The sequence below is a fragment of the Microcaecilia unicolor genome, chromosome 2, assembly GCF_901765095.1.
Source record: "Microcaecilia unicolor chromosome 2, aMicUni1.1, whole genome shotgun sequence".
NCBI classification, from domain to species: Eukaryota; Metazoa; Chordata; class Amphibia; order Gymnophiona; family Siphonopidae; genus Microcaecilia; species Microcaecilia unicolor.
In genome coordinates, this window is record NC_044032.1 from 254758897 (window position 1) to 254770243 (window position 11347).

The following is an 11347-nucleotide window of genomic DNA, read 5'->3' on the forward strand; positions in this document are numbered from 1 at the left end:
AGGTTTGGACAGCTTCCTAAAGAAAAAGTCCATAGACCATTATTAAAGTGGACTTGGTGAAAATCCACTTTTTCTGGGATAAGCAGTATAGAATGTTTTGTACTTTTTGGGGATCTTGCCAGGTATTTGTGACCTGGATTGGCCACTCTTGGAAACAGAATGCTGGGCTTGATGGACCTTTGGTCTGTCCCAGTGTGGCAATACTTATGTACTTATGTAGAACAAGAAGTTGTAGTAAGAAGCTCCAAGAAGATAGATTTTAATAAGTTAAAAAATAAAATAAAGGTTCAGAAGCAACAGCAGACAGTATTCTTTCACAGAAAAGCTGATGGATGCATGGTTGGCCTCCTGGGCAAAATAGTGGAGACAACAGTAACTGAAGTCTGGAAAGCTGGGATAAGTATAGAGGATCTCTAGTGGTGAAGTGAAGCTAAAACATAATGCTTAGCATTGTACCAGGAAGTAAACAGATAGACTAGATGAGTCTTCTAGCCCTGATCTGCAATCCTTTTCTAGGTTTCTTCATGACATACCGATTGTACATTACATGACTCTGACATACGGTCAGCTGACAGATTAGGTAGCCCATAATTTTTAGGTGAAATTCAAGCTTGCTATCATGAAGGCACTAACCTCTATGCCCTTTTCTTTCTCTCACCACAGCATCTGAGCAACATATTCTCCCTGGGGAAGAAATGAAGATTCTACCCAGTGACAGATCCATGAACCCAACCGAGGAGAGCCAGAGCAATCTGGAAGCCATATTGTTAGAGACATAGAAAGGTCAAAAGTTGACAGACGGCAGATTTATTCCCTCTATGATTCCCTGTTTCAAGATGTACTAAGCTTATGTACAGCGCTGCGTAACCCTAGTAGCGCTCTAGAAATGTTAAGTAGTAGTAAGTAGTAGTATGTAATCCCCGTAATGATTTTGTGGCATACTATAAGTCTGAACCTTTTCTTGGCATATGTATGTAAGCTGTTTACATATTTTAAGGCACCAGTTTGCCCCTGTGTATTCCTGCCTCTTGATTGACGTGGAGGGGCATAATTGAACGGGGCGCCCAAGTTTTCCTGAGGGCGTCCTCGCAGGATGTCCCGCGAAGGGGCGGGGAAATACGTATTATCGAAACAAGATGGGCGTCCATCTTTTGTTTCGATAATACGGTCGGGGACGCCCAAATCTCAACATTTAGGTCGACCTTAGAGATGGTCGTCCTTAGAGATAGATGGTCGTCCCCCTGACATGCCAGGACACCAACCGGGCACCCTAGGGGGCACTGCAGTGGACTTCAGAAAAAGCTCCCAGGTACATAGCTCCCTTACCATGTGTTCTGAGCCCCCCAACCCCCCCCAAAAAAAACCCACTCCCCACAGCTGTACAACACTACCATAGCCCTAAGGGGTGAAGGGGGGCACCTACATGTGGGTACAGTGGGTTTCTGGTGGGTTTTGAAGGGCTTGAATTTACCAGCACAAGTGTAGCAGGTGGGGGGGGGGGATGGGACTGGGTCTGCCTGCCTGAAGTGCACTGCACCCACTAAAACTGCTCTAGGGACCTGCATACTGCTGTCATGAAGCTGAGTATGACATTTGAGATTGGCATAGAGGCTGGAAAAAAAATTAATTTTTTTAGGGTGGGAGGGGGTTGGTGACCACTGGGGGAGTAAGGGGAGGTCATCCCCGATTCCCTCCAGTGGTCATCTGGTCAGTTTGGGCACCTTTTTGAGGCTTGGTCGCAAGAAAAAATGGACCAAGTAAAGTCGGACAAGTGTTCATCAGGGACGCCCTTCTTTTTTCCATTATCGGCCGAGGACGCCCATGTGTTAAGCATGCCCCAGTCCCGCCTTCGCTATGCTTCCAACACGCCCCCGTGAACTTTGGTCATCCCCGCGATGGAAAGCAGTTGGGGACGTCCAAAATCGGCTTTCGATTATGCCGATTTGGGTGACCCTGGGAGAAGGACGCCCATCTTCCGATTTGTGTCGAAAGATGGGCGTCCTCTTTCGAAAATAAGCCTGATAATTATCAACCTTCCAGCATCCAAGATTTAAATGTGTTCTGTCCTCTGACAGCCTCACACTAGTTTATAATGTGATCCTAAAATGTGTGTAATGCTTTTACGGTTATTCTCATTTCTAAGGACTATCATCGCTGCAGTTCGCACTGCAAAGATACGTGAGCAAGGCATTGTGTGTAATGTAGTTCACAGGCAATGCAGCCACCACACTTGTCTGCCTGTATAAGAATAGTTACCACTGGTTGTGAGGCTGCCCAGACCTTCTCTCTCTCTCAGCCAAGCTTGGCTCCTTTGTCTACCTGCTGTCATTTCCTGGTCATTCTTGCTATCTCTGTCCTGAGAGGTCAGCCAGGTATGACCTTTCCCTCCAATTGAAGGCCGTTCTCTAGCACCTCCCTTGCCACCCAGTGGCAGGCTCTGTCCCTATTGGTCCTTACCTCCTCCTCCCTGGGCCTGTGTGAGGCTTCTTGACCTCCTTGTCCCTTTCGCCATGAGGCATTCACCATCTTGCTTCAGACAGCACTGTCCTGCTTAAACTCCTTGGAATGAACTTGGTTTTTTACCTTGAATATATCTTTCTAATAAGATATCGCACCCTCCAGTCACCCAACTCTGAGATACTTCAATCTGCTCAACTATTTTTCACTTCCAACCACTGAAACAGCTCTCAGAATTATTGAGTCTCTGTGCCCTGGGGCAGCACTTCTGAACATCTGTGAGTAAATTATCTGTGATTTATTCAATAAAAGAGACTTCAGAAAAATAATAGAGACTTCAGGTGTGTCTGGTGTGCCAAGGTTATACTCCAAGATATCAAGACTTTACAGTAACAAGTCTATGAGAGTTTTGACACTAAATATTGGGCCCAATGCGTTCAAGATATAAATAAGTTTTACATGTGAAAAAAGGTTCACAAATAGAAAAGGCACAATAAAATAGTTTAGGGGGTTTTTTATGCTTCTGAAAGAATATAGGCAGAGTGGAGGCAGCATTAGGACTGTGTTCAAAGGAATTTGCCCAAGTAATTTAATAGTTAATAGGGTAAACTCACTGGGCTGAAAATTTCTCTTCACTGAACTTCTTCATTCCAACCCAGATTTTGAAAAGGAAGCTTTATTTATATGAGACTGTCCTCACCAGAGACACAGACACATCCATAAGTTTGTGCACTTTCTAGGTCTCTTTTCTAGTGCTGTCTTGCTGCTCATGTGCTCATTCAGGCAGTGCCCCCACCCCTCCAGGTCGCCCCACCACAGGGTTACCATATTTGGGGAGACAAAAAAAAGAGGACACAAAAAATAAAATGCCACCCTACCCTTGGCCCCTGCCTCTGTCGCACCTCACAGACACCTTCTTTGACCCCCCAAGAAAGCCAGATTCTTTAAGCAGTGAAGATACTGGTAAAAGTAACAAATGCATTTTCTTCTGTACTCTGTTAAATACAAAATTAGAAAATATGTACATTGCCAAAAAAGCAAACATCCATGAGCAGTATGTCCTCCTTTCCTTTCCCTCCCATCCATGAGCAGCACGCCCCCCTCTCATCTCCTCTCCATCTCCTTCTATCCATGTGCTGCATTTCTCTTTTCCCTTCCCTCCCCTCCATGTACAGCATGTCCCCATCTCCTCTCCCTCCCATCCATGTGCAGCTTGCCTCCTCTCCCTCCCATCAATGTGCAGCTTGCCCCCCTTCTCTTCCTCCCATTCATGAGCAGCTTGCCCCCTTCTCTCTCTCCCATCTATGTGCAGCATATCAACTCCCTTCCCCTGGGCCTACCTTACAGCCCTGGTGGTCTAAGGGTCTCTTTGGAGAAGGAAAGAACCTCACTCTTTCCTGTCTGCTGTCGCCACTTCTTGAAAATGGTTGCCAACACTTCAAGAGGTGGCCTTGCAAGGCTTTTCATCAAGGCATGCCTTAATCCGGCTCTGCAGCAAACCATTGATGATATATCCTATTGCACCACATGGTTGAGTTACCATTGCTGCAAGTACAGCAAAACACCGCCGTCATTTCTAAGCTGTCATGTTCCCTGACTGTTCAGGATATGGGCATTGAGGATGGGGCGGCCATCTTGGATTTGGGTATCTCCAGGATAGGGCGGCCATCTTAGAGGTGGGCGTCTTAAGTTGTGGCAGTCATCTTGGAGATGGGCAGTTTCAGGACGGAAGGCCATATTTGGACGTAAGGGCGTCTCCAGTGTTGACAGCTGCACATGTTTGGGCCTAATTCCTGTTCTATTTAAAGCCCGACTACCAGTCCTTCCACGCTTCGGCTTCTACTCTGTTTCCTGGGTAGTTGCAGTGCTTCTGGATCTACTTCTGTTTGCTGCCTGGTATTGACCTTTGCCTGTTCCTGGATCTGCTACTGTTCGCCGCCTGGTATTGACCTTTGCCTGTTCCTGGATCTGCTACTGCTTGCTGCCTGGTATTGGCCTTTGCATTCTGTCACGGTCTCAGGTTCAAAACAAACAGTCACTAGAATGTGAGGCCTTGGACCACTGCCAAGGGTCGTCAGGTTAGTCGGCGTGCTGTTGCACGGTTTTCCTAGCCTTGTTCTGTGGGCTCTTGCCCTTCTGCTTTGTCTTGCTCCTGTCTGTGGGCTTCCAGCTCTTCTGTTTTGTCTTGTTTATTTATTTTATTTATTTATTTATTGCATTTGTATCCCACATTTTCCCACCTCTTTGCAGGTTCAATGTGGCTTACAATACATCATGAATAGTGGAAATGAGAAGAGAATAGACATTTGGTGTTACAGAAGGATTTTGGGTTTCATGGTAATGGAATACATGATAGTAATATAATAGAAGGCATTATTGACATTTCTGGATATATGTGGGAGTTTCACATGTTTTGGTCTTTGTGGTATATCTTGTCGAAGAGATGGGTCTTTAGTAGTTTACAGAAGTTGGTCAATTCATAGGTCGCTTTTAGGTTACGTGGCAGTGTGTTCCAGAATTGCATGCTCATATAGGAAAAGGTTGATGCGTGCATTAATTTACAGTTAGGGAAATGAAGATTAAGGAATGTGCAAGATGATTTTTTAGCATTCCTGGATGGTAGGTCTATCAGGTCTGACATGTAGGCTGGGGCATCGTCATGGATGATTTTATGTACTAGGGTACATACTTTGAACGTGATGCGTTCTTTGAGTGGGAGCCAGTGTAGCTCTGTTTGTGGCTGCCTTGCAGCCTTCAGCCTTGGTTCTTCTGTCTGTGCCTATGTGTTCCTGTTTGTGGCTGCTTGGCAGCCTTCAAGTCTTGGTTCTGTTCTACTGCCTGTGTGTGGAGCTCTGGTCTGTCATTCTGAGTGTCTGCAGTAGCCAGCATTGTCCCTAATTAGCTCTCTGCTGTGCAGGTGGTCTGCTCCTGTTCTGTCTACCCTGTCTGCTTTCAGGTTTCTTCCCTCTGTTTGGAACCCCTGCTTCTGCCAAGCTTGTGTGAATATCCTAAACCCCTGCTTCTGCCTAGCTTGTGTGTACATCCTGAACTCTGCTTCCACCTAGCTTGTGTGTACATCCTGAACCCTGCTTCTGCCTAGCATGTGTGTATATCTTGAACCCTGCTTCTGCCAAGCTTGTATGTATGCCCTGTCAGCCTAGTCTGTCTGTGAATCCTGATCCAGTCCAGCTCCATCCTGTAAGTCCTGTAGGCCGCCCGCACCCAGGTGCTCAACCTCTGGGGAACGGCAGTCAGTGCAGGTGAAACCTGGAGCTGCTCCAGTCTTGTTTGCCTCCTGTTATCCCAGTCCTGTGGTTCCAGCATTGTCTGCCTACAGCCGCAATTCCAGTCCTGTAATTCTGGCCAAGCCCATTCCAGATTCCAGCTCCAGCCTCGCTTGTTTGCCCAGTCCCAGCTGGGGGTCTTGCCTGCCGCTCCTCGGCAGTGGTCCAAGGGCTCACGTTCTAGTGACTGTTTGTTTTGAACCTGAGACCGTGACATAAGCTAAAAGAAGATCTAGATGATTTAGTTAACTGCAGGCGTAGGAATAACATTCGGATCCTTGGTCTCCCAGAGGGGGCTGAGCCTGAGGGTTTGGATGTTTTTATATTTTTGACAAATTGGCTTCTGAAATTCCTGGGTATAGACTCCTCACCTGCAATGGAGACTGAAAGAGCACACCACACTACCTTGAGGCTACAACAGGGCGCCAAACATCCTAGGCCCATTGTGGCGAAATTGCTTCATTATCAGCATATTTTTTGTTGTTACATTTGTGCCCCGCACTTTCCCACTCATGGCAGGCTCAATGCGGCTTACATGGGGCAATGGAGGGTTAAGTGACATGCCCAGAGTCACAAGGAGCTGCCTGTGCCTGAAGTGGGAATCAAACTCAGTTCCTTAGTTCCCCAGGACCAATGTCCACCACCCTAACCACTAGGCCACTCCTCCACTCCTATATATCATTACATACTTGCAATTGATATTGACCTTACTGCTGGGTTGATATATAAACTTGGTTATAAATTTGTATTCCACATTTTACTCTTGTTGAGTACTGTATTGTTTCCTTTTGGCTATTATGAGGTGAATTAGTTATTTTGATTTTCCACTTTGGCGGGTTCAGCTTGATTCCGGCTGCCTTATGTTTCAGCCTCTGGTTAGTCCTTTATTTTTCTGCTTAGTCCTTTAGGAATGTTTTTAATATGCTTGCACAGCAATGTGTGAAATGTCTACATTTTTAAATCTCTGTTCTTTTGCAGCTGATTCATGGTGTTTCATCAATGCATCCTTATTATATAAATTGAACTATAGTTTCTTGCATATATACAATATTTTTTCCCTTTAAGCATACATACCTAATTTAAATGTTGCCTCCTGGAATGTTAACAGTCTCAATTACTCTATTAAGAGACCTAAGACTTCAGATTATTCTCAGAGGAAAAACAGAGATATTATTTTCCTGCAAGAAACTCATTTAAATATTGATGATTGCACCAAAACCAGCATTTCTTGGGCTGGTATACATTTATACTCTTCTGCTCAATCCAAAAAGAGAGGAGTCTCGATTTGTATTTTAAAAAATCACTGATTGCTAGTGTTTTGCAACAAGCTATGGGTTTGGGAGATGGGTCATTGCTACAAAACAATTGAATTTTACCACTCTGACAATTATGAATGTCTATGCCCCCAATGTTGACTGTCCCTTTTATATCATCTCTAAGGGACACACTTTTGGAATAGAGTACTGCTCCAATATTACTTGGTGGTGATTTTAATATGCCAATGGATGTGATTCTAGATTTTCAATCAATATGTACTTTTCAACCTTCAAAGATGTGGCATGATCTATACCTCATTATCAAAGATCCTGGTTTATGTGATCCATGAAGAATTTTTTACCCCACTCAAAAAGAATTTATGCTATTCTTCTCCTCACCAATCATTCTCTCCCCTTTACTTTTTTCTCATTTCTAAATTTCTACTTGCCATGACTACAACTACACATATATATCCCATTGTTATATCAGCGTATACCTAAATCTTTTGCTTGCTGGAGTATGAATGCGTTTTTATTATCTGATCAGGCTTTTTGTCGACAGAATTAATTTATTTATCAAGAACGTTTTCCAGATAAATTCTGAATCAGTAACATCCTTCAATACTGTATGGGAAGCTTTATGTCCAATGTTCCCATAATAAGCCATATGGGAACAGATTGATGGGAACATTGGACACTAAAGGGTTAAGATGAAAACTGGAGAAAAAAAAGTGGGAGGTTGACCATGGATGCCAAAGACTGGAGAGATGTATACTTGAAATCAAATGTTTATTTGGTAAAAAGACTCGACACAAACATTGTGTTTCAGCTGCTAGGCCTGCATCAGGAGTCTGTTTGAACAGAAACCATTTGATACGCTGATGCTATAAGGTGCAGGATTATCCGTTTGTATATAGTAATTATCCAATCTTTTGTAAGAATGGGTTGAAATAATGGTCTTTAAAAAGACCCTTGACTGAGAATACGTACTTGCCAGTGAAGTAGGTTTTGAACATAAGAGTCTAAGAGGAAAAATCATCAGCTTTTCTGCTGGTAGAAGAAGTATGATCAGGCACGGATTGATGCACTTGAAGCTAAAATCTCTAAGGCTGAAAAAGCACATATAGTATCTGGTCTCAATGCTACACCAGACATTTTACTACAATGCTCTGTTCAATATGTATTAGCTAATAAAGTTAGTCGTTATCTTGCCAGATATTTAGCCAACCGTAAACAATGGGCTAGAATTGCAAACATTATCTCCACCAATGACCTTTCTCTTATTGAAAATGATGATGTAACTACCAAAGAATTTGAAAGCTTTTATCACCAGTTAAATTCTTCTTCACTTCAAAATTACTCTACAACCACAACTACTGAATCTTTTACGCAACATCTCTTATCCAAACTTATCAGCAGCACAAAACGTCAAATTGAATGTTCCTATATCTGTGAAAGAAATTCAAACTGCTATCACATCTCTTGCAGCTCATAAAGTCCCATGCCCCGATGGATATCCTGCTGAATTTTATAATGTTTTTTTTCATCCAATCACTACTGCTTCGTGATCTATATGCTTATCTGCAAACACATTCTATGGAACAAAGAAGATTTACTGAAACACAAATATCAGAGACATCACTAAAGTTTCAAACTATAGACCCATCTGTCTCCTAAACTTGGATTGCAAAATAGTAGCCAAGGTCCTTTCTTCTCATTTAGATAGGGTTACCATATGTTCGGATTTACCTGGACAAGTCCTCTTTTTGAGAACATGTCCGGGCAACTGGGCGGGTTTTGCCAATCTGCCCATTTGTCCGGATTTCTGGACAAACGGGTAGGCTGGTGGGCGGGGCCGTAGGATGGCCCACCGCCAGCCTGCCCGTTTGTCCAGAAATCCGGACAAACGGGCAGATTGCTAGCCTCCCCTCCCCTTACTACTGCCCTGGTGGTCTAGTGACCTCTTCCGCCTTCGGGGCAGGAAAGAGCCCCCTCTTCCTGCCCGGAGCACTGCCCTGCATGCATCCTTCCTGTTCGTGATCTCGGTGCCGATTCAAAATGGCCGCCGAGAGTTGAAGTGACCTCACGATACTTCAACTCTCGGTGGCCATTTTGAATCGGCGCCGAGATCACGAACAGGAAGGATGCATGCAGGGCAGTGCTCCAGGCAGGAAAGAGGGGGCTCTTTCCTGCTCCAAAGATGTCACTAGACCATCAGGGCAGTAGTAAGGTAAGGAGAGGGGGGTGACGGAGAGGGGGAGTGACGAGGTGTGTGACGGGGGGAGGGGAAAATTTGACAGGGGACAGAGTGAGGGCATCAAGGGGGCGGGGCGGGTGTAAAAGGGGCGGGGTGTGAAAGGGGCGGGGCATGTGTCCTTTTTGGGGGACAAAATATGGTAACCCTACATTTAGAGAAGGTACTTAGTCATCTCATTCATCCAGACCAAGCAGGTTTTATGAAAGGCCATTTTATTGGAGATAACACCCGTACTTTTCATTCAATCATTGAATTGGCTCAAAAGTCACACAAACGAGCCATTGCTATCCCATCAGATGCTGAGAAAAACTTTGATATGGTGGAATGGCCTCATCTTATGGTTTGGTTGTAATGAGAATTTTTTTCACTGGGTACAACTGCTTTGTACTGCTCCATAGTCTAGATTAAAAATTAATGATCAAACTATATAGAGGTACCAGACAAGGATGTCCCCTATCCCCCCTTTTGTTTAATGTTGCTCTTGACCCTCTACTTATAGCCATTAGATCCTCTCCTGATGTTTATGGTCTTACTTCTGGTAATAGACCATTTTAAAACACTAGCTTCACTGATGACCTTTTAATTTTCTTTTTTCAACCGTCCTCTTCCATCCCAAAATTGTCACAAATACGTTTCCCAATTCTCTGTTTTTTTACAGGCTACTGGCAGGGGCTTAGCCAGACTTCGGCGGAAGGGGGGTCCAGAGCCGGAGGTGAGGGGGTACATTTCAGGCCCCCCTGGTGCCGACGACCCCCTCGGCGCCGCCAACTTTGACAACCCTCTCAACCCCCTCCCGCCGCCAACCCTCCCCCGCCATCGCTTACCTTTGCTGGCGGGGGACCCCAATCCCCGCCAGCCGAGATCCTCTTCTTCCCGCGAAAGCTTCGTTCTGTTTCTGACGTGCAGGATGTCAGAAACAGAACGAAGCCTTCATGGGAAGAAGAGGACCTCCTTGGCTGGCGTGGATTGGGGTCCCCCGCCAGCAAAGGTAGCCCACGGCGACAGCGGCGGAGGGTTGGCGGCGGGAGGGGGGTTGAGAGGGTCGTCGGCAGGGGGTCCAGGGCCAAATCTACGGGAGCCCAGGCCCCCTGGCCCCACGTAGCTACACCACTGTAACTGCATTAACTGGGATAAATCTGATGAAACTGCCTGGAAGACTGATGATAATTATTGGTGCAATTTTTTTCAACAAGTTATGAGGCCTACTGCCTCTACTTGCCTAATGCAATTCCTATATTTTCTTTTTCACAAAGCTATATGGATGCCTAGCAAGCTCCACTGGGCTCATTTAAGTTTGTCCAATTAAAGCTGGCATTGCAACTCTCATTTGGGTAATTTCATTGATATGGTGTTCTCCTGTCCATGTCTACCAGGGCTGCTGCATTGGGGGGAATGGGGGTCCAGCTAGCATGCAAATGCATGCTGGACAGGGCTCACCATTCCTCCCCAATGGTCTGCAAACCCTAACGCCAGCTCCAAACTGGCATAGGGTTTGCCGCAGCCAGCAAGCCAATCTTTGGCGCGCTGGTCACTGATCATTGGGGATGAATAGGTTTAGCATGCATTTGCACGCAACTTGCACTGAGACCTGTTTTGCATGCATTTGCATGCTAGTTGCATTCAGAGCCCACGAGCGGGTTATTTCACTCGCTCAGGGGCTCTGATCTTGGAGCGATAGCAAATGCAGGCTAACAGCCTCTAGCGTCTGCTTCTGATCATCGGCCCATTAACTTGTTTAAGCTCTGCCCCTGCCGAAGTGGATGACATCACCCACATGTGTGTTTGACGCTCAGAAAAGCATCAGTGTTATTATGTTCATTTACTAGTTGGAAATTAGTCCAGTCTCTACTACCACGCAGCTGTGTGACCGAACAGCAACTACATTCTATTCATGATTATGTAAAAAAAAAAAAAAAATGACATTGCCCTGTGGAGAGGAGCCTCTTCTCTCAACCACTGCAAGTCAGGCATCGTGCTTCGAGGAATTAAACCTCCTGGGCAAACAAGCGCTTTTATTTCCCTATGACCAGAAAGGAATGCGGAAACACTAGCTGCGCGCATCATCCTGCTCTCCACTATGTCGTCATCAATCC

At 45.3% G+C, this 11347-nt stretch overlaps 1 protein-coding gene across 1 annotated transcript in view; it reads left to right on the forward strand.

Moving 5' to 3' along the window:
* Window positions 1-917, forward strand: part of LOC115461999 (deleted in malignant brain tumors 1 protein-like) — a 162751-nt gene extending 161834 nt beyond the window's left edge. The window contains exon 15 of the mRNA XM_030192047.1: window positions 664-917. Within this exon, the coding sequence (XP_030047907.1) occupies window positions 664-779 (116 nt within the window). The 3' untranslated portion in view covers window positions 780-917. The remainder of the gene's footprint in view (window positions 1-663) is intronic.
* The last annotated feature ends 10430 nt before the right edge of the window (window positions 918-11347 follow it).